Below are 22,374 nucleotides of genomic sequence, written 5' to 3'. Positions count from 1 at the left end.
TCTCCCTCTCTCTCTCTCTCTCTCTCTCTCTCTCTCTCTCTCTCTCTCTTTCTCTTCCCCTCTTATTTTTTTATTTTATATTTTTGGTAGGCAACCAAAATGTATGTCTTGTGTAAGTTTAGTTTCTTATGCCAGAGGGTATGTCGTATGTGTTTGTACTATGTATGTTATGTCTTTAGGTCATACAATGCCTCTAGTAAAGTGGTAATTAAAAAAGCTTCTTTTTCTTAAGCAGTTTTGGCCCCCAGTGTAGCAGGAGATTCTTTCACCACTCCATAACTGGTAATACTGGTGACATGTTTTTCTGAAGGGTTATGGGGATGCGAAGGAGGGTTTGGCATGTTATTTGTGACTCTCCCAGTACCAAATGCATCTGTTGGGTCATGCTGACTCCTGAAAAACCTCCTCATCATTTCAGAGTTGCGTTTCCATTATGAATAGCTTTGCTCTCTCAGCGAAAGGATGTCATGGGGTTGTTTGATGTGGGTTTAGACCTTCAGACACCAATATGAATGAGATGCCCCCTTCAAAAATCTTGTGGTATTAATGATTTTAACGAGGGGAAATGCTTTTAGCAGCAAGTAGCATACTAGATGTACACACAGGAGGTGGGGCTGGGTGGATCCTTAGACCCTCAGCAATTTTCTTCATACCTGTCTTTGTCAAAAAGAAAACTTCTTGCTGTTCCTTGACACGAAAACAGAAGTGCAGAAAAACTCGACCTTGTCCATCTACTGCTTGCTTACTGCACTTCATAAGTTTAATCCCGTTGTAAGGGGAAAGAAAAATACTTTGTAACATTTGGTAGTTGATAATCTTTTGTCTTTTTCAAGTTGCATAAGTAAAAGCTGCTTGGGCTGTAGAAAACCATCGGTGTGCGTAACGTACACGTGTTTGATTCCACAGAGGCGTAGAATTTTTTTTTCCTCCCTTGTTGACATCCATTCTTGCCAGTTTGAGTAATAGTATCAGAAAACACTGGTAACAGTGACATGCTGAAGTCTTAGACCACACTCGGCTGGTGAGAATTAGCATGAAAGTCAGTGGAGCTACACTGATTTATGCCATGAAGATCTGGCCAACAGCCAGCGTGTTTGCTTCAAAGATGTTCGGCGATCGCAAAAGAAACGTGCTTTGTGATGTGCTTTCAATGTTTAACACATCACGATGAGAGATGTGTGGGTTAGAGATGATAAACTTGTAGCACGGTCTGTCTTCTGCCTTGGGATTGTCTGGTTGTAGCGTTAAACACCCTGTCTGGTGAGCACTTGCCCCCCTGTGGGAGTGAGGGTCAATTAAGAAAGGCTCATAAAGACATAAATTTATTTATTGAATGTTTATTTCTTCATTTAATGCCATTCTTCATCCTTGTGCCACTTCTTAGGCTTCCCCAGACCATGTTAGATGTTTTGTGTCTTCCAGGGTCTTGACCATACTTTCATCTCAGATACTTTTACGGCCCTTTTGTCCCTTCTCAGCTTGGCTCTCTTAGCACACTTCCCCTGCAGATTGCTCCTAGCAGCCCCTCTAGCTCTGTGTGTCTGCAGTGACTTTCTACTAACACTGTTTTACATACCCTACTGCGTGTTAAACGTGGACACCAAGGGAATACCTGACATCTCTGCTTAGGTGGGATGTGACCCTGACTGCCTGGACTCTGCTTCATCCCTGCAAAGTTTTCCTAACTGCACAGTTTTCATTTATATTTACATTTGCCATTTACATTCCACATTTGACTGGTTTTCCCAGCTTCCCCAGGTGTGTCAACTGCTGTGTTTGCTGTAAATGCTTCATTAGCTCAGTTTTCTGAAGTGTTCCCAGGTTTTGGGGGAAAACTCAGTTTAGCCAGTAACAGGTCCCCATTCCTGGGCATCATAGCTCCTTCCTGACATTCCTCCTGTGCCACTTTATTGCGTGAACATTGCAAATGGTAAGGAAGCCTTCTGAAGGCTGATATGTACTACAACAATTAAAAAAAATATAAAAATACGTTGAATTAAACAATCCATAAGTGCTTTTACTACTATTCATACACTACTGAGTAATCTCTCTCTTTAATCTCTTTGCAGTATTGCTCCACTGTAATGGAACAGCAAGTAAATGGACAGTTAATAGAGCCTCTACAGATATATCCGAGAGGTAATGCTTAACAAATTCTAATCAACAATGATGATATCAGTAAACTGTTTCATCAACAGTTATGTTTTCGGGAGGTTTAAATGCACATAACATGATGTTTACCCCTTAATTTGGATAGAAGAATCCATTATTGTGGGGAGTGTAGTGAAAACTACATTTATTGCATATAAAATAGCTAATTTACTGGAGTAAATTAGACTAACAAGATTCAGTTTGCATAGTACGTATTTATGTACATTTAAAAAACTCATTGGTGATGGTTCTGTGTGTGTTCAAATGAAAGCAGATGAATAACTTAAGTTTGGGGTACTTATGAAAATGGGGTTTGTTAAGACCTTTTGATGTTGTTAATCAGTGGGGAATGTGACCGTCACCATCAGTTTTGGGAATGGGAACGTGTCTGTCGCTGAAGCTCTATGCGTGACACATTTTATTTGAGGTTTGGGCACTTAGTGGTATCAAAACGAAGTACTTTACATCTTTCCCTCTTCAGGAGAACTATTAATCAATTATGTGGGCTGAAGCAATTAAAAAATAGGTCATCTACATCCTGGAAAAGAAGAAAATCCGTAGGCAGCTAGTTAGGTTTTTGGGAAGGCACCACACTCTCTGAACTCAAATCGTGGTTAAAAAAAGCCTAATGCATGACATAATCCCACTGATTCATTCAGACGCTCTCACTATCCAGCCTTTGAATCTCTGATTCTTAATTGATGAAACAGATAAGGTTTAAATTCTCCAAGTAAATCTCCCAGCAATAAAGTAATTGAAATAATTAAAAATTAAAGTCTTTTCACTTAACTGATATTATACAAATAATCATACGATGAGTTTCCCAATTAAATGTTCTAGGCTTCCATTACTTACAACTCTCTGAAGTTTGACTTGGGCAATTAACCAACAGGCTTCTCAAACGCACGCTAATAAGGTCTCAAAAGGAGACTGGGTTTCCTGGTTCTTTAGTATGCTCCTATGGAAAAGAGACCTGAATTCAAGGGGAATATTATGGAGATTTTATTCATTTCCTTTTGTGGCTCAGGCTAAAGGCCTTTAGATATCTTTCCCCTCAAGCAGAGGGGTTGAGGAGGTTGTGGCAGGAGGTACTCGCCTTGCTGGATATTTCCTTGTGGGAGCCTCGCCCCTTGCTCTGAGTTGCTGTTCCATCTTTCCAAATCACCTTTCTAAAACATCTGTTCTTTGCAGGCTGCAGCTCTAAATCTACCCAGACTCCCTCTACATTCTGCTCCTCTCTTCTATGATACTGAACAGAATTCCTGCAATTTTTACTTCTTTTTCTGTCCTCTGGCATTTAAAGTTCTACTCCTGCCTCTCTAACAACCATCCCAAATTCTGTTAGCACAAGCACTTTTATTTCATGCCCTCTTGGCTGTGTGTCTGTGTGCTGCAGTATTGGTAGCACACAGCTCTTCTGCCTGTAATTTAAGGTATTATTTATTTTTCACCTTTTGAAGAGCTCTCTTTGGAAGGCCCATCTTCTTTCAAGTCCTTTTCCCTCTCTGCCTCTCTTCTTTCTGAGGAAGCCACCTTCTTTTTGCAGTGTCCAGCCAGCTTCTGAAAACTTGTGTCAGAAGTAAATGTCCACATGCCGTCCTGTTTACCTTGGCTGTGCTGTAATCATTTGATAATTTAAAGGTCTTTAAGGAGGAGAAATGGTATTTTATATATATATTTTTTTTAAATACAAAAAAGCCTTCTTGCTTTCTAGGTAATAAGAGACAGAATTCTTTTTTTATTACTGAAAATAAATCTCTGTACATATAAACAGGAGAGCCCATATGCACTCGTATGTACCCCATCTTACATATATGTATGTCCCAGCTGTGGAATGCAAGGTGAATATCTGTATCATAAAAATATTACTTACTGTCTCATTCAAAATGCTGATTTTAATCTATTGGGAAAAGTATAATACACTCAAGTGTGTGTTAGAAATAGTTTGTTGGTTTTTTAAATGCCCACAGCATCATAATATTTTCCTTCTTTAAGGTGCGTGATCCGTTGTCATTTAAAGGCACATAGCCTGGCCTAACTGATGTGTTTAATAACTATCATCTGTGTCCTTCTGACTAATAAATAGTTCTGTTTCCTGCTGTCAGAAATTGGAGTGAAATGCATGTGCATCGGAGAAAGAGAAAAATCAAATTCATCCCTCCTCAGACAATCAATCACAAGTGACAGGCCCTTTAACATACAATTTGTAGGGCACTGGAGTTTTAAAATGGGAACTGTCTGTAACATGTAGCTAGAAGCCTTTTGTGGCTTTAACGTTTGACAAAAGCACATCCACTGAACGGGGGAAGGAGGAGAGATCTAGTTGGAGAGACTTGAGGAAAATACTTTCTCCTCCAGCACCGTGTCCCTCTGTAAACCCAGACGTGGTAATAAGATGCTACATTCCTACGTCTGTGCCCAAAGCATGGCATTTTGTATTGCATTTATCCCATCCTTGGGTCCATGAGACTCATTTCTGTTTCCCCTGATGTGTTTGGGGGGTTTTTTAGCTCCCATGTTTAAAGCAAAGTGCCTGACAATGTGACTGATGTGGGCTGTGTGGCAGCTGATCCCTGTAAAATGCATCTTGCAAATATTTCTGTTCAACCCCAAGAAGAACTACAGCATGTGAAAATATAGTGACATAAGATATTGATTTTAATTTGAATTACAAAAAGAATCAGATAATTTAAGCCAACGGTTCTCTTGATTTTGATGTGTTTTAAGCAGAAATTAGAATTTATATTACATGGTGTCAGAAAGCTCTTAGCATTTATAAATGCTCACTTCTGCAAGTTAAAAATCCTGGTTCATAATTCCCACTCTGGGTCTTGCGAGGCACTTTTCAATCATTTCTCTCTGCTAATTTTGGTGTCACCCTCATTTCTTTTTAAAAGATTCATTTTGAGCAAATTTGTAAATGGCCCTGATGTGTTCTACAATTTAGTCAATTACTGTTTCAGCCTGCAAGCCTCCTGGGAAACGGAACATACATGGCCTGAAGGTACGAATTTCAATAATTGTTTCAGTAAAGTTAGATGGATTTGTAATGCTGTGTTCCACTTATTGAAATGTCAAATAAAACTGCACTTTCTTGAGCTCTGACAAGCTGATATTTTATTTTTTTTTTTGGTGAGGGTGGGAGAAGGATTCATCTGCTGGGTGTTGGCTGCGGTGTCTCTGTATGTACAGTTTTATTAAAAATGGAATTGCCTTTCTTTTTTTGCTTTTTAACCTCTATTAATAAAGGTTCCTTAATTTTAATATTCGGTTTAGCAACTAATGTCTGCCACCACTTCAAAGGAGTTTAACCAACCCCACCGGATTCATTTGATTTCAGTAATTTATCTAAGTGGGGAAGGCGCCGCAATGAAATTCTTTAAGGTTGTTTGATTCATTCCAGTGTGCTTATTGGTTCTGGAATCATACCCCTCTGGAAACGCAGAAGCCTGTGAGAATATCAAGTGATCAGTTAGTTTTTAAAATGAGAACAAATGGTGGGCACACCATCCCTTTCTTCTTCTGTATTATTTAACTTTATTTATCTTTACATCTTCAAGACAGTATATCGTAGCCCGCGAGTTACACAGCCCGCTAACCTACATACAGGCGAGACCTCCACCATCGGCATGCCTAGCAACAAGCTAATTAACCTTCCTAGTGAAATGAGAAATTCATGGCAAATTACAGGTTAATTAGAATAGTGTCCTCTGAACACAAACGACTGATAAAGATCCTTTCCCTGCCTGCAGGTAAATACGCGAGCAGGGTCTGCTAATAATAGCAGTTCGGCGGTCTCGGATTCCCTGCCAAGCAATAGGTAAGAGTCAAGAACTGGAGCCTGTGTTTTTTGGTTTTCTTTTCTTTTTCCTTTTCTTACACCAAAATGGATCTTTGTGCGTGGTAGTTACCACCGAGAAGCTTGATGGTGAATAACTTTTTCAATATGACTACTGGGCACGCAGGAGTGGAGTGGGGAAGAGGAAATTACCTTGATTCATGGATCTTGTTAGAGTCATACTGCTGGTTCTTTGGGAGAAGTATTTTCTGCTGAAAGAAATAAGTCTTTGCTGGGTATTTCAGATGGCTTTGTCCTTTTATAAAGCATTGAAATAGTGTTTATGGGTGAGCTGATTTGTTTTAGTTGATCTAATAATCGCTGTCTGCGACAAGGTCTTTGTGTTTAAGTCTTTGTTGGTCATCTCCTTCTAGGATTCTTTAAAAAAAAAAGAAAGAAATAATACCTAATTCAATAGCTTTATTATTGGGAGATAAGGCTTTTAAAAAATCTGAGCAGCTGAGGTACCCTGTTTCACACAGCTTCAGTGAAGTTTTGGAGTTCATCTCTTCTTTCAGATTCCAGTCCTGAATTCAAAACCCAAATTAAGATCCTAGAATGCAAGGGGAGACTTTTCCTTTTTCCCAGAGATCCGTTCTTTAAATAACGGAGCATAAAGTACCTCTTATGATGTCAACTGGTACAGGAAGGGGGTGCACTCAGTAGTGATGTTAAACCAAACCTAAATCCCACCCAAAAACTTGGGTAGTCTTAAAACTAAATAAGGAAACACAGGAGTAGAAATCTCTGGAGGTCCCTTTCAACTGAGATTATCCTATTATTCTAATAAATATATAATGTTATACTTATCAGTGCATCAGCACACTGCTCCCTCTTTGTGAGCATTTAAAATACCCCACAAAGTTGGCAGAGATGACTGTGATCAAGGATGCAGTCCTGTGGCATTAAGGATGTGGTCATGTGCCATTAAGGCTGCTCAGTTGGTGAAGTATGGTGGGGAGTTGCCTTTGCATGGAGGGGGTGATGTGCTGTGGTAACCTGAGGAGGAGGATGCTGCTACCCTGAATGGTCAGGGGTGGTGCTGCAGTGGGCAGCCCTGTTTGAGTACCACAAAGACCAGTTTGGATTTTCCCTTTAGTGGATTTGCTAATTGAAGAGATGAAAAATAAAAGAGTCAAGCCAATAGCTGGGTGAGTCTCCTCTGGTGACGTTTGCCCCCATCCCCTGGGGAGGATTCGCCGTGTCTTACAGCGATGAGGATCCTATCCAAGGCTCTTTAAAGAAAATAAATCTGACTGTCTTTATGACCTGCAGTCCTCCTGTATCGCTGAACTAAATAAAGCTGCCTTTCAGTACATCCTGTACTTTGAGCTTGTTCTTAAAGTGCATTGAAAATGAGGCTTCTAGAAGATTCTTGTCACCTTATTTGGTGGTTAATTGCCATTCCTTTTCCAAAACCTTCTGCACTATGAGTTTTGTTTTTGAAGTAATTGAAAGTCTCTCTTTGTTTCATGTTCACAAATTGTTAGTCATGAAAGATGACAAGATCAACTTATGTTTCCTTGGAAAACTTAATTTTTCTTTAAAGTAGTCGTGGGAACAAGAGGCCTATTAAAGAACAAAGCCACCAAATATGAAATCTGTGTTTTCACTGTTCTTGTTAATAATGATCTGTGATCAAGACACGTGCACATGCCTTTCAAGAATATATTATTTTGTACTTTTTTTTTTTTTAAACTTCAGTAATAAGAGCAGAATGTAGCTTTGAGATGAAGTTCTGCAGACACGCTGATGCCCAGGCAGTTTTCTGTGTTGGAGGGACAAGGATCAGAGTTTGTCAGGAGGAGAAGTGAAGTGGCATTTTGTGAGTGGGTGGAACTAGTTGGAAACCATTGATTTATCTCCATGCAGAACACACTAAGCTGATGGTTGAGGTTTGGGAAAGTGACACCATGGGTCACTTTGCATGATGTAAAGCTACTGGTACAGGAGTAGTTTCCCCTGTCAAATGACCTGGAACAGATGCAATTGGCATGCTGGGTACCCACCTTCAGTTTAGGCATGGCCCCAAGATGCCTCAGCCCAGAGTTGTGCTCACTGTGCTGCAGCCTACTGTGAGTTGAGGCAGTGAGGCATCTCCCATAGAGATCACTGAGGGACAGTGCTTTAAGGGGGGTTTAAACAAGGTGAGGCACCTGAAAACCAGACGTGAGCTTTATTCTCCTGTTGGTTTTTGAAACATCTGCACTGTGAGGGTCTTTTTTTCTTCTTTGAACTGACAAACAGTAAGTTGTGTCTCGAGGGGTAATACAGTCAGGTACCTAAAAAAGGGAGTTTGTAAAGGTGAAAAATATATTGATTTTCTTAAATGCTCATTGCTTTTCCATTTCTGTGGTCTGCAGCTTGAGCTGCTGTGGCGAACGTCAGCGCTGCTAAAGCTGAAGCTGTTCAGAATATGTAACCCTGAACTTCACCTGATGCCTTGTTGTTCCTTATGGTTTCACTTCAGCAGAGTGGCACAGCCATTAAAAATAATTGCCTCTCATTTCTTCCAGCTTAAGAAAGTCTTCTGCAGAGTTGAAGAAAATACTTGCAAATGGCCAGGTAGGTGCACTGAAATGAGTCTTGGCTCCGTGCGCGTCTCGTTACTGCCTAATACTGCGGTGATTGGCATAGCACAAAGAGGTGGAGAGATGCTTACTGCTCATTTAGCTGTAATGTGTTCTTTTAATACAGAACTGGAGGGACCATGAAAACCTTCATGATATGAATGAGATACGTGTCCCGATTCGCTTTGATTGGCATAGCAATTTGCTTCCCATTTCTCAAAACGTGCTAATCAGATTTAGCTCCAAATAGATTGAAGTACCTCACACGTGTTGCGCTGCCGCCACAATTTCAGGGAAGAAAGTTAATCAATTTTGAATAACTAAGTCAGCTGCTCAGTTGGAATGACCTTTGTAGTTTTTGGGGGGCTGCAGATTCTTAAATATTCCGCAGGCTCTTGCAAGGAGCTGCTGTGCTCTTTGGAATCACCCGATGTTGCAGCTTCTGAACAACAAACAGCAAAATAAAGCCAAAAAAAACCTCCCTCCAAAGTTGTAGAAAGCTGTTGTGTTACTTTTCTCTGCTCCAGGCATTCTGATTCTGGCACCCAGAAGTGAAAGGTTTAATGTAACAATTGATGGACAAGTGGATGTCCCGGATAAATGGAGCAATTGGTTCCTACCCGTTTTGAGCTGAATGTACAGGCAGGCTCGCAGTGGCATAATGACATTAAATATACCCCGTTAAATTAAACTACCTTCCAAGAAAGCTGGATTCTTCAGCAGCAACATAAATATGTTTTAATGTTTGTCATAGTGAAAGCCCTTTGATAGCCTTGGAGGCAGGCACCTGTCCGTTGTGATCAGGCTTGCCTATTAGGCTCTATTGACTGAGACATCTGTGTCACTGCAAATAAAAGACTCTTATTGATTTTCTTAACTGCTGTTCACTTCCCCTCCATGTTTCGAAGGCTGAAATCTTAATTATCTCAGATGCGTATTCAGTGCCTTCACACAATGACCTCTCCAAGCCTCATTGGCATTTCATGAATCAAGTAGTTGTAGTTGAGCGTGTCAAGAAGATAAAGGCTGGTCTTCATGCTTGTCCTTCAGTATCACCTGTAACATTGTGGTCTAATAGATGAGTGTGCCCCTCTAAAACGTGAGTCGAACGGCCCAGGATTGCAGCCTTGCCTCTTTGGCACTGAATCCTTTGAATACAGCTTGGGGATGTATTGTTGGGCTCCTCCGCGTGCCTTAGGTGCAGACACCATTTAACATGCACAGATCAGCAGACTTGGTAGTGTTTCAGAATTATAGCTAAACAGTGTGTTTCTCCAAAGAACTTAAATTTATGTATGCACCAGCAGCACGAGTTCTGAACTTTTAAAGTGAAGTTGATAATTACTCCAATAACACAGAATCATAGGGCTTGGAAGGGACCTCAAGAGATCACCAGGTCCAGCCCCCCCCCCCCCCGCCCCCAAATAACTATTGCTAATTTTTTTTTTGTTTTTAAGTAGAATTACTGAACCTGAGCAAAAGCCATCCTTTTGTGATGGGTCTGTGGGCTGCATTTGGCATTTTATTTGTCCTAAGTAATAGAAATTAGGATTTGGTGTCCCCTGTGATAGACTGTTATGAATTCCTTTCCTGCATTTTAGAATGATATAGAAGAACCAAAACTCTTACTACAGTATCATAAAATGTTACTTGAACCTATTTAAAAAAAAAGAGAAAATATAAGTTTTAATACTGATTTCTTCCACGTGTACTGGTAGGAGTTGCACTACTCAGTGTCAAGAGGAAATGCTTTGTGTTACACTGCATTGTGTTCTGCAAACCTGGTCTCCAATCTGTAACTGGAAACAGGTTTCTAGTTGTAACTTTCAACTCTTCCCCCTTTTGTGGGACTAAGTCACACTTAAATATGGGTTGGGTTGTTATTTTTTATTATTTTTTGGCAGTTTATGCTTTCAGGCATTCCTAATGGTATTCCTCTAGTAGTTTCCATTTAGGTTTAATAAGGAATTCATATTAATCATTAAAAGAAGGGGACATGATTCTTCAAGATAATCAAATATTGACAGGTTAGAAATAGCTTTCTGCCTGGGTTCATTGATATAGGTGATGCGATATAAATATTTATTTCTTTTCTGTCACTCAGAGTAAATGCCACCAATTGATTCAGCATTGATATAGTGTCAACAGTTCATAAGAAACATTTGACTGGCTCGTGTTTTCCGATTAGTCTCTGCTCTATAAAGTGGGATTTACTAAATCTCTTCAATTGTCTGCTCATAGAGTGTGACTGCTTTCTGAAACCATTATTGCTTCGATTCCAGAAGCAAAGGTATGGCTACAGGACTTTGCCTCTGTCAGGCCTCTACCTATCAAATAAGGATTAATTGAGCATTTTGGTTTTAATGATTTGCAAGAGATAGACACTGATTTCTTTCAAAATCAGCGCTGAGAAGCGAGGGGTGTTTTGTTTCCTGATCCGTAATTGAAGCCTGGTTTGCTCTTTCATTAATTCTGTTAATATTGGCATCCAATCAAACTTGCTTTAGCAGGTTTAATATTCCAGCCCGCCCTGTCGGGTTCATTGTTCCCAGGTTATCATTTTATGATTGAGAATCCAGTTTTCCCAGTAAAATAAATAAATCACCGCATGGTTTTGGCATCTTTATTTGAGCCAGTAAATCAGGCTTTATCTCTCTATCGGGTGCTGGCAGATCCTTGCTCCACTCCAGTCTTCCTCTCTTCACCCTGGGTTTCTGGTCACTCCTTTGTGCATAGAGACAAGATGCTGGGCTGGCATCACAGGACCGAGCTGCTCCCATCGCTGCCTCTTAGGAAGTGGTCTGGAGAAAATACTCTCCTTTAACCAGTTAGCAAAAAGCAGGAGGGGGGGGAAAGCAGCACAGAATTTGTGCCTCTGGTTCTGCTCAATTTGTTGCTCTTAACTTGTGTAGCTACAAAAAATGCTGCTTTTTTTCCCACCCGAGAAGCAAAGATACAAGTATGTTCAGAGCTTTGTGGATTCCTTTAATTTCTCTAAGAGTTTTGTTGATGTGAAGGTTGCTGTGAATGTAGGGGAGAGATGTTTGTTGTTACCTCAAAGACAGGAGAATTAAAGTCCTCCAGCTTAGAAGAGTAGAACTCCTTAAACACAGTATGTGCTTTAAATTAATGAGCAAAATTATGTTCAGAGCAAGGCATCCCGTATCCTTTCTTAATGTATTTCTAAAACCCATTCATGGATTCTTTTTCCATAGGAAGTCTTCCCCCCCCTTATTTGCTTTTTCTAATCACTGCAGTGAGCATGATGGCTTTGGGTGGCAAAATTGAATTGTCATTTTCATTGTAAACCTTGATATTGATACTTGAGTGGGCCATTTCACACCCTCTTGGGATACCTGGCCCAGGTTTAACTGCAAATGCGTAACGATATCAACCTCTGCTTTCAGTTATTTTGGATCTTCTCTGAAATTTTGGAGTATAAATTTTATTAAATATTCCATTTTCAGTTGGGAAGACATGCTGAGTATTAACTCTTCAGGGCATTTCAGCTTGTTACCATCACTTACTCATTCCAGTTGAAGCTGAGGGCAAAGTTCCTCTTATCTCCACTGACATCATATGAAAGTGGATGCTTAAACGCAGCTTAGTAACTGAAGGGCACGTGTCCCCACTGAATTTTAAAAGCCATTTCAGAAGTTGGATAAATGCAGATAGTTAGCTTATGGTGAGCTCTGTGTGGCTCTCACCATGGTGCTAGTGGTCCTTGAAATAGCTAATTTGAGGCTATCTCAGATGCGCTTACGTGATCTCTAATCACAGCGGTGATGGCAGGCCAGAGAAACCATTAAGTGGGGGGGTGTTTATGCCTTTTAACACACAAAAATGACAGAGCCTTTCAGCAGCCATGCCAACTAGTCTGAAATGTTTAGCTTGGTATCCCATCGAATGCAGATAGCTAATAGGAACAAGTTAATGGTTTGGTAGCGAATTCGTAGGAAAGTGTATTTTAAAAATGGGATTTGCCCAGACATTGACTATAACAGGCAACAGAGGAGGTCTTTTTGAAAGAGCAAATGCATGCAGCCCAGAAGTCACTCTCACTAAAATTCTTAATTTCAGGTGCTTAATGCATGTGCAGTCCAAACACGCCTGTAGTGATATTCTTTAATTACTTTTAATAGCTGTTTTAGCTGGAAGATCAGCATACCTGTATTTGTATGGGAGAAGGTTGAACACTTGTTTTAGAAGTGGTTTGCATTTGAATTGCTCATCCAGCAAGGTGATGTATAACAAGCTTTGGGGTCTTTCTGATACAGATTTTATCAGACTCCAGCATTTGCAATGTACAGTGCTGGTATCAGGCTTCTGCTTGAGATGCCATCGTATATGGAGAGTTGCCCTAGTGAGCAGAAGCATTGAGGCAATTAGTTGTGTATTCCAATGAAAATTCTTTTTATTCATAGCAGTTCAAGACTGTCTTTTTTTTTTTCCCAGACTATTTCCTTTATTTAAAAAGTATAGAAATTAAGTGCTCTGAAGCAACCCTACTGGCAGAACTGTCACTCAATTAGTATCAATTATGCTGATTCCAGAATAAATCATAAACTTTTCTCGCCGTACTTAAGATGACAGTTTTCTGTTGGATTGTTTCCATTCACCTCCAACTTTGGCTTTGGTTATGTGCTGTTCTGGAGACCCTTTTCCTATCAGTATCTGTGACCTGACCCTCTTGAGCTATATTATATCATTCCATTTTGACACCTTTTATCAAACTTTAATGAAATGACCCAGGCAAACAAATTGTCATTAAACTTTCCATCACTTTGTCCCTTGGTATCGTCTTTTATAAATTGGACAGCAAATGTTGTATTGATCTTCTCGTTCTTGCAGCTGAACTTGAAATGACCCAGACTGCTTGTTGTTTATGGCCTAGAGTTGCTTTTCCTTGACATTTCCATCCACAGCATGACATCTCTTTTGTTTTTCTTTCTTTTTTGTGGAGATGAATGAACAAGACATACGGTATCGAGACATCCTCGGTCATGGCAATGGAGGCACGGTCTACAAGTGAGTGTTGAATTTCACTTCAAATTTTTGAAAATACAAATTTAACAGCACCCTTTTTTTATTTTTTTTCTCCTCACTCCCCACCTCAACCTCCCACCCCATTCCTATTTGCAGCGGGATACAGGGATGCTGCTGCCCCTGTGCAGAGAAGATTATAAAAGAAATGCTTAATAGAAACTTTTTAAGGATTCTCTTTACATATTTACAAGGTATCTGCTTTTGGGTGCCGTGAGGGCTGGTGCATTTTTATTATCTTTTTAATACTTAGCTTTGAATCCCTCCAGGGTAACAAGTTAATGGTTCACAAGTGGAACTTGATGTGTCCTGAAGCATAATGAATTGCCTTCGGTATTTGCGATGCCATTATTCTTGCTGGCTTTACCACGCCCTTTGCTAGCCTGGTGCCCAGAATGACACCAGTGGGATGTGATGACACCAGCACTCTCAATTCCAAATTAGTAAATACCCCTTGCTCTGTTGCAGTGACTTCCCTCCCTTACGAGCAGCTTCACACCCAGGCTGATGAATATATTAAATGATAAACTCCCCTAAATTTTGGTAGTGAAGCTTATACCCTCCAGCCAGTATTAATTTTAATATTGTAAAGATTAGAATAGCAGACATAGAGTTTTCTCGACAGGAAAGTCTTTCTCATGCATAGTGCAAAGTTTAAACTACATAATGTAATATCTGGTACTTAATAGTCTGCAGTGGGGTATGAAAAATATTCCACTAGGAATTAAGAAATCTATACTTTGTAAGAAAGCCCTGAGGGAGTAATAAAGGTTTCCTCCAGAGAGCTATTTACCATATACAGTAACCCAGCATCCCATTACGACTTTGTTTATACCTTAGACATTTTAACTTTGATATTAACATACTATTTTTTTCTTAGTAAAATGTTTTAAAAGCTACGGTGCATTTGGTTTAGTTTCTAATTGGCTGCCAACATTGCAAAATGACTCTTCTTGCAGGAGGTTTAATGAAAACGAACTTTCAAAACCTTAAAGGAACAAATCCAGCCTTTGAGCTGGATTAACCTTCAGAAATCAGGTTAGCTGTGTAGATGGAATGTAGTTCGGAAACCTCGTTCATGCTCTTCTGTGGGAAGATTTTCCTAGACCAAGAAACTTGCAGAAGCAGTGTTGTTTTCTTACTTTATAAGAAGAAAGGTTTGAGAGTGTTGATATTTACAGCTCATTTGGTGACTTCATAATGTTCTATGATTTAGAGAAGCTTGCTTCTCTTCCCCTTCTATTGATGGAGGCTCCCAGAGAGGCTGCAGGTGGGAAAAGCACTGCAGAGGGTGGCCACATGCTTTGTCCCTGTGGAAGGCACTCAAGGGACAGTTGGTGACAAGGAATATCCTACAAAGAGAGGGAGGGAACTCGCATCTGTTGTTGTTACCTAATTCTGGGTCATTTTCTTTAAAGTAGCAGCTGAAGTAAGGAGCTGGCAATGCAGAATGTTGAGCAGTGTAAGAGTGACCATGATGGGTCCTACCGAAAGTCTCTCCCCATTACCCTGGACTTAATAGTGCCCAGAGTCTGAGGAATGTAAACCAAGGGGAGTGGACGTGTGCTTTGCTAATGGTTTTGTGCTGAAGATCTGCTGAACTTAATGTGTGTTTGTCAACTTGAGCCTACCCTGCTCGGAAGGGACAGCTCCACATGGTCTGTGCAACGACACAGCACATCTAGGTGTGGAAGGCACTATAAAATCATGGAATCATCTCTCTATTTTATAATGTTGCCAAATGCATAGTATGTATTCCCCATTTTGTAAAATTGACATGAGAAATGTGGGATAAAACACCGTATAAAGCCAAGCTTGCACTTGTTTGTTGTCTCTCTGTACTTCTGGACGTGGCTGCTTTGTGTTTAATGTTTTTACAAAAATCATGTTCTTGTGCAATAAATGCCACTTCAGTGGGAGTCTGCAGGAGTGATGGTGGAACAGAGATGCCACTGCTCAAGGTGCATAAGGTAACAGCACAGGAGGGAATGTGTTAGTACTTTCGGCACCTCCAGGGTGACTTGCTGCACTGTGTGGGCAGATGCTCTTACCCGCTTCATTAAGCGGTTGCTTGTTGCATTTGTCTGTAATTTGGGAAAGTAAAAAAATTTTACCTGAAAAACATGAACCCTCCTGTATATCTGGGAACCTCTTTTTTTTTTTTTTCCTTTTTCATTGCATTCATATTCTGAATTCACAGTTGCAGTGACTTTGCAGTATTTTCTCTAGTGTGAGCATCGTTCTGCGCTGCTCTGGGGAACGTGCCCCGTTCTCACATGTGTATATTTTACACATTCTTAAAGCTTGACTTTCTTAGTAATGCAAACCATGGCAGAATATGCATACAAAGTACGTTTTTTTTTTTTCCCCAAAACTGATCTCTAAACTCTGTGTTTCTCCCAGAACTTCCCTTCCCAGATAATTTTCTTGGGTTGGAGAGTTATACCAAGTTGCTCTTTCATCCCTGAAGAGCTGGTGGCTGCCATTGTTGCAGGGAGTCAACTGAGGTGATGTGCTTTGGACAAAGCACACAGAACTTCCTCCCTTGGGGAAAACCACCCCTTCACAAAGGGTTCTTCCTCACCCTAGGAGCATCTGAGCTACGCAAGCCAATAGGAAACTACAAAATGGAGTACTTACAGGTAGCTGGATTGCAGTAGTCATAGCAGCCCACCTATATTTTATTCCAGTAAATCAGTGAACATTTGTCAAATAAAATTAATTGCAGATGTTTGGCTGTTTTCCTGGTCCAGCATTCCACGCTGTGGGTTTGTTTCAGAAGAGGCTGTGTGTAGTATTGATCTGAGTCTAAAGAACGAGCGTGTCTGTGATGCCTTTTTTTTTCCCCCATCCCCTTTCTCTCTAGCTCTTTATACTAAGTCATATCCATTATGGCAATGATATATTATCAGCATTCAGCAAACAAGATAGCGTGTCGCAGGTCGCTGAGCAAAAATTTTCAGCCTCTCTTTCCATGTGAATTAACTACTATTGAAATAGTTTATTGAGATTGAAGTATTGATCACTTTTCATGCTAACCTTGGCTTAAGGGGGAGAGGGGAGGTGGTTTTTGTTCTCTTTGGAAGACGTTATGTTTAGTTAGAAAATGTATTTCATTTATTTGGGTTCTTTACAGCTGCAACTTTTTATTGCTTGGAGAAGAGGTATCTTAGCTTTATTTTTATGACAGTATAATTATACTTTAGAAATACACTTGATTACTGTGTGTAGCAAAATTGTTCCAGTATATTGGCTTGGCCAATATTGCTATACAAACAACTTTTCAGTCAATTGAGTCTGGTAAAAAATCAATACTTTATAGCAATATTTCTAGTGAGAACTTGCTGAATCTAAATGTTTTTCCTGTTCTAAAAAGAAGGGACTTTATAGTTGTTTGACTTCCTATTTTCCCCACACCTTTTGATACACTGCTTTCTTAATCAAGGAATTATAACAATTAGAGTTAGATACAGCAAAGCCAGTTAATTATTCTTGCTTTTTGATTGCTTGTGTATTGAATGATATGTGAGAGGATACAGCCAGTCCTAAACTGTATATTCAAATTGAATTTAGCATCAATCAGAAAGCAAGACTACTTCCAGTGGTGCATTGTGGGCAGTGTATACCCTGCCTTGAGTCAGGATTGTCAGGAAGGTGATGAAACCTGCCATGATAAAGACTAAAAGCACTTTAGTACATCTTTCCTCATCTTCCCTCATCGTTTACATCATTAATTGCTAATTCAGCTTTCCTTGGAGTAATATAAGTCAGGTTCTCTTGTCCCATATCAGTATGAATTTTTGGAGCTCTCAGCTGCCCTTATTTCCTGGAGATTTGCGCCTTTCCTGATGAGAGGGCTCAAAGATGGTTACACTGGTGGATGTACAACCTTCCAGCTCTGCAACAGACTTGCTAATTTTTTTTAATTAACATGTGTATAGAAGCTGGTGGGATGGAGAGTGCACAGTTCAGGCTGGTTCACAGCAGAAGGAAACACCTGCATACCAGTACCTTAACATTTTGGCTTGTGATGGGATGGATACAATCTGTCAGCCAGTCTCAGGAGTAGCTACGATAAATTATTTAGACCTAAAATCCTTAGTTGCATATAGTTTAAACCTTACTATTACAAAGTAGAGGTATTTCTCTCTGGCAAATAATTACTCCATGAAATCTCTCACATGGTATATCTAAAGTAGCACCAATTTCCTTCATTCCCATGTAAGCAAAACCAGTAATTTTCTCTTTATTTCATGCTTTTGCTTTGCAGTTGTAGCTAACAAGAAGCAAGATGTTCAAGGAGCTCTGTTCAGGGGATGGTGTTGCCTTATGTGTGCCTGGGATATCTCTCAAACGTGTGTTTGGCATGGTTTATAAATTTTGGGGTTCTGTTGGAGGAATCTTCAGCAGCCACAAGCTACAACGCTCTGCGTGCTGAAATAAACGTAAAGCCCCAATGATGCCCTAATTAATTTGTGAAGTTACCTAGTGTAGAGGGGAGAAAAGGCAGAATCACTCATCATCCTAGCAGAATGCTGTTCATCCAGACGGCTTCCCTTTCTGTTGAGTAGTTGGGAGAGAAGTGGCTGTTGATGATGTACCGCCCTGAAGAATGCTATAGCTGGGGAAAATGTGGGTAAATGCGGAAGCTTAATTTGTTTGAGCAATTTACTTGAGCAATTTTGCTGTTGGATGGAGTTGTATGTGGAAGCATATGCCTGTTTTCTTGATTCTCTATCTCTACCAACCTTGGGGTGCCCCATTAGCGCATTAAACGTAGCGCATGGCAAGACAGCTGGGAAGTCGCTGTCTCTTGCAAGACAGCCTGCAAACTGTGCCGTGCGAGCGTGGTGCAGATCCTCTAACACTGGCAGGGAAAAGCCTTGTCAGGGAGGAAGCTGGAGCAGCTTTAGCTGCGTTTGAGGGTGAGGAGGTGGAGGTGAGATGGTGGTGGCTTAGCCAGGGTTTATCAGTGCTTTGGCTCAGCGAGGTTCCCTGGTTTTGGGTTGTCCGATGGCTCTAACGCACAGCACTGGAGGGGCCCTTCTTGTGAGAGTCTCCCTGGTCCCCAGTTCTTAAGAAGCTTGGTTGCTGTTGGTAAGCCAGGCTGAATCTGAGCAGAGCTCTTGCTCTACTCTCTCCCTTCATTTCTGCTTTCTGTATGAATGTGCAATACAATGGCAGTAATTTGTGCCTCTGGAATACTCCTGTTCACAGATTATCACGGCCATTCCCCAGAGGAGGCTGGTGTCACCCTCCACACCTGGCAGCGTGTCGTGGACACAGAGAGGGACATGGTTTCCCTGAGGTAGCAAAGCAGAAGCAGGAGCAGAGCCCATCTCTGCAGGGTCCCATCCTTCCCAGGCAGGATCTATATGTTTAATACACATCCCCTGTCCTGGCCTGGTGCTTGTTGCAGCTCTGACAAAGGGAGTGCAGGCAGGTTTGGTGCTTTGCTTGGCATTAAATCTGTGGCCATGTGAAGTCTGAAAATCACACCTCCCTGGCATTCTCATGTTGCAGTTACAGAGGCCTTTTCCTTTATTTCCTTTCCCAAACCACAGTAGTTTTCTGTTTCTCTTCTTTTTAGTCACACTAAAAAGCCCTGGAACAGTAATAGCTGGGCTAAGTTAGAGATACCCCACCACAGTTCTGCATATTATCCCTGCAGTTTAAACAAGACTGACCAGTGATTGCTGTTTGCTTGTTTCCTTTGACCCCGGCTATCGCTCCCCTGCCTCATAAAATCTGTTATGCACAAAAGTGCATAAAATGAAGATAAAGTACCTCCTTCAAGTCTGACAAAAACCATTCCTTTGCAGAATGGGAGCTGCAGTGAAAGTAAATAAATGAACGGACAGCAATCACAGCCTAGTTGATGAAACTGTTCAATTAAAGCACAGGCATTTACATGGTGTAATTTCCCTAAATTGCCAATGAGCCCCTTTAGACACAACCAGTGTTCAAATTGATTTCAGCATTGATTTTGGCTGAAGCTGATAAATTTCTGCTTGTTAGTTAAAGTAATTTTGCAGAAGACTTTGTGCTGCAGTATTGAAGTGTTCATTTAGCTGATGGTTAAAAGAGGAGTTATTTACAGAGGGTTCTACTGTTGTTCTGAGATGGGACAATTCCCCGGTCATCTTTTTACTTTTAATTTTTAAGCTTCAGTATACAATCAATAGGTTATTGAAACTGATTAAAATGTATCCAGCCAGCTGCCTATGGCTGTTTAATTAGAAACTGGATGATTCTTAAATTAAAGCTGGTTTGGTTTGCATTGTATGCCCGTGGCTTGGGAGATTAAGGGAATAGTAATCCCAGAAATTTGAGCTTCTTGTTGTTCCCAGCCAGTGTGGTGGTGTGTGAGCACAGTGCAGCTTTGCTTTGCAGCTCACCCCGGCGTGGGCAGTATCCATCATCTGCTCCTTGGTTACAAATAACTCTCTCTGTGGTAGAGAACTGCTGGAATTTGCCAGAGCTGAGCTATGCCAAGCTCACCAGCACTGACTGCTCCCCGTCATGGAATACGTTTTTAAGTCATGCTTTTGCTCAGAGGAGTGAATTTGGGGTGATAAAGGGCAGAAGAGCATGTATTTGTCGGGGAGTGTTGTGTGTTTCAGACTCAATCTCTGCTTGGTGTCTCAGCCAAGAACAGCAGGTGTAACACTACCACCAGCAATGCTGACATTGATTCTTCCATTTCTTTTCACCCCACATTCTTTACAAATGCTAAAAATTACCTGCTCAGATGTACACTGACCATGGTAAGCTTATGCCATACCCAGCTCTGACATAGAACTGTACGTCACCACAGCTGTTTTAGTGACCATGGCAGTGCCAAAATCCTTTCAGCGTGTGGCCCATCATGCTGGTGTCTCAGCTCAGTCCTGTAGCAAACGGTGTGGTGTAACTAACCTCATGGTGTGTGTGGTCTCACCCTGCTCCTGCTTGAAGCTCAGCCGAAGGGAAATGCTCTTTCAGCTGTTACAGTGAATACCTAGAGGACTCTTTGCTGCTTGGTGGTTCTATTTGCTGCTGCTGGTCACTGCTGAGGTACTGAACAGCTCTGGTTCTCCTCCTTATGCTGTGAGAGCCGTGAACACGCCTCTTGTTAACAAATGGTCTGATAATGCAGAAAATCCACCTTTAAGTCTCCTTATGGAGACATGTTAGCATCTAAATTGCTGTCGCCAAAGGAAGTGACATTCAGGTGTCTTCCTAAAATTGTGATGGGTTTACTTCATGCTGTGTCAGGTAATGCCTGTCCGTGTCAGTCTGAACTTCCTGCTCTGCTGTCTTTTGTTCTTTCTGCTAGTTTAAAGCCAGCAGCTGAAATCCCTTGCTGTGTCCACAACCTCTCTGGGTTGGTTCCGTGGTGATGAGTGATGCGGTGTTGGGGATGGCCCCCTCGAGGGTGAACCGGCTCTGACTTTATTCCTTTCTGCCTGCACAGGTCTTTAAGGAATGGGGACTGAATGGCAGGGGAGTGGGGCAAGGAGAAACGCCTGTAATCCGGTTTGCAAAGGATGACCCTGAATGTTTGACTCTGGTGGAGAAGGAAGGCTTCTCTAAGTAGCAATCACTGTGAATAGTAGCAGGCTACAGCGTAAGAGATGAGGGATTCATTCTGCTGTGCTCAGGCTTGGATGCCAGAACTGCCTCTCTCCCACTGAGATGGGTTAACTGAGACGTTTTGCTATCCACTATTTTCTTTACACAGCTTCTAGTGCCAGTTTTTCTCTTTTAAAAAGTTTAAAATTTAGATAAAGTGTTTGTTTGGTTGGTTTTTCTAGTTTAACAACAAATCATTTTGCAATCAGAGCTCAAGCATCTGCAGTGGGATTTTAGATAGAGAGGAGGTTGGCGTAGATAGCTGTTTGAACTAGCACAGCCCCCATAAAAGCTTCTTTTTACAACTGCTGTGCACTTTGGATTTCCTGTGCTAACAGCCAGAGAGTCAGGCTAATGTCTTTGTCTATTGCAGGAGGCAACAACTGTCGAAGTGTTTATTTCTGAGGAACAATTTGAATCTGTTCCTTTAGATGGCCATCAGAGTACGTGACAATTCCATCATTAGACTGCCAGAGTCAGACCAGGAGCACGACAGAAGAGGAGTAAAGAGGGGGGAAAAAAGGAAAAATCAACAGTAAACCAAATCTGTGGGTGATTTGCAACATGTAGTTTGCAGCTGGTGACCGGCATGTCATCCTGCAATGCGTAACACTTAGAGTTGGATTCATTTACGTGACACTGACACAGTCCTGTTACTCTCAGGTGTTTCTTGTGGGGCAGGAAAATGTGTGGTTTGCCTTCGTTTGGTGCCCTTACAGCTCAAAGTGCTGCTTGCTTCTTGTGTTAACTTTGTAACTTGGAGGAGAGGCCTATGGCCTCTGTGTGTACGTGTGTTTTTGTTAGGAAGTGCTCTGCCTCGGCCCCAGGGGCCTTTTGTACAGGTTCCTGGGGGTGTCTGGGTGACTTGGTTGGTAGTTCAGCAGCACAGTGCCAGGGGTGGGCTGATACCAGTAGGGATGGGGCAGTGGGATGGTATTTGTGGTTCTTGTTGAGTGAAATGCCTTTGTGTTTCTCAGAGATGTGTCTGATGAATACTGTCCAGGGTGTGAAACACAAGGAATTGTATCCAGGAGAAAGGATCTGAAATTTTTACTCTCACTTTGATTTTATTAACTGAGGTTGCCACTTGGGAAGTTCACGCTGGCCATTAGGGCTGGAGCACTTCTCCTACAAAGCCAGGCAGAGAGAGCTGGGCTG

The 22,374-nt window shown here is 41.3% G+C and overlaps 1 protein-coding gene across 2 annotated transcripts in view; it reads left to right on the top strand.

The window, feature by feature from the left end:
* MAP2K5 (mitogen-activated protein kinase kinase 5) overlaps positions 1-22,374 on the top strand; it is a gene marked incomplete at its 5' end in the record, with an annotated part of 134,963 nt that overhangs the window by 15,519 nt on the left and 97,070 nt on the right. For both annotated transcript variants that reach the window (XM_084267824.1, XM_084267823.1), the window contains 5 exons: positions 2,070-2,139; positions 5,115-5,155; positions 5,904-5,971; positions 8,506-8,554; positions 13,523-13,587. In XM_084267824.1, the coding sequence (XP_084123950.1) occupies positions 2,070-2,139; positions 5,115-5,155; positions 5,904-5,971; positions 8,506-8,554; positions 13,523-13,587 (293 nt within the window). The remainder of the gene's footprint in view (positions 1-2,069; positions 2,140-5,114; positions 5,156-5,903; positions 5,972-8,505; positions 8,555-13,522; positions 13,588-22,374) is intronic.

The sequence above is a fragment of the Gallinula chloropus genome (genome assembly GCF_964237585.1).
Source record: "Gallinula chloropus genome assembly, chromosome: 9".
NCBI lineage: Eukaryota > Metazoa > Chordata > Aves > Gruiformes > Rallidae > Gallinula > Gallinula chloropus.
The sequence above is the reverse complement of the archived record's forward strand: the minus strand, read 5'-3'. Positions and strand labels throughout refer to the sequence as shown.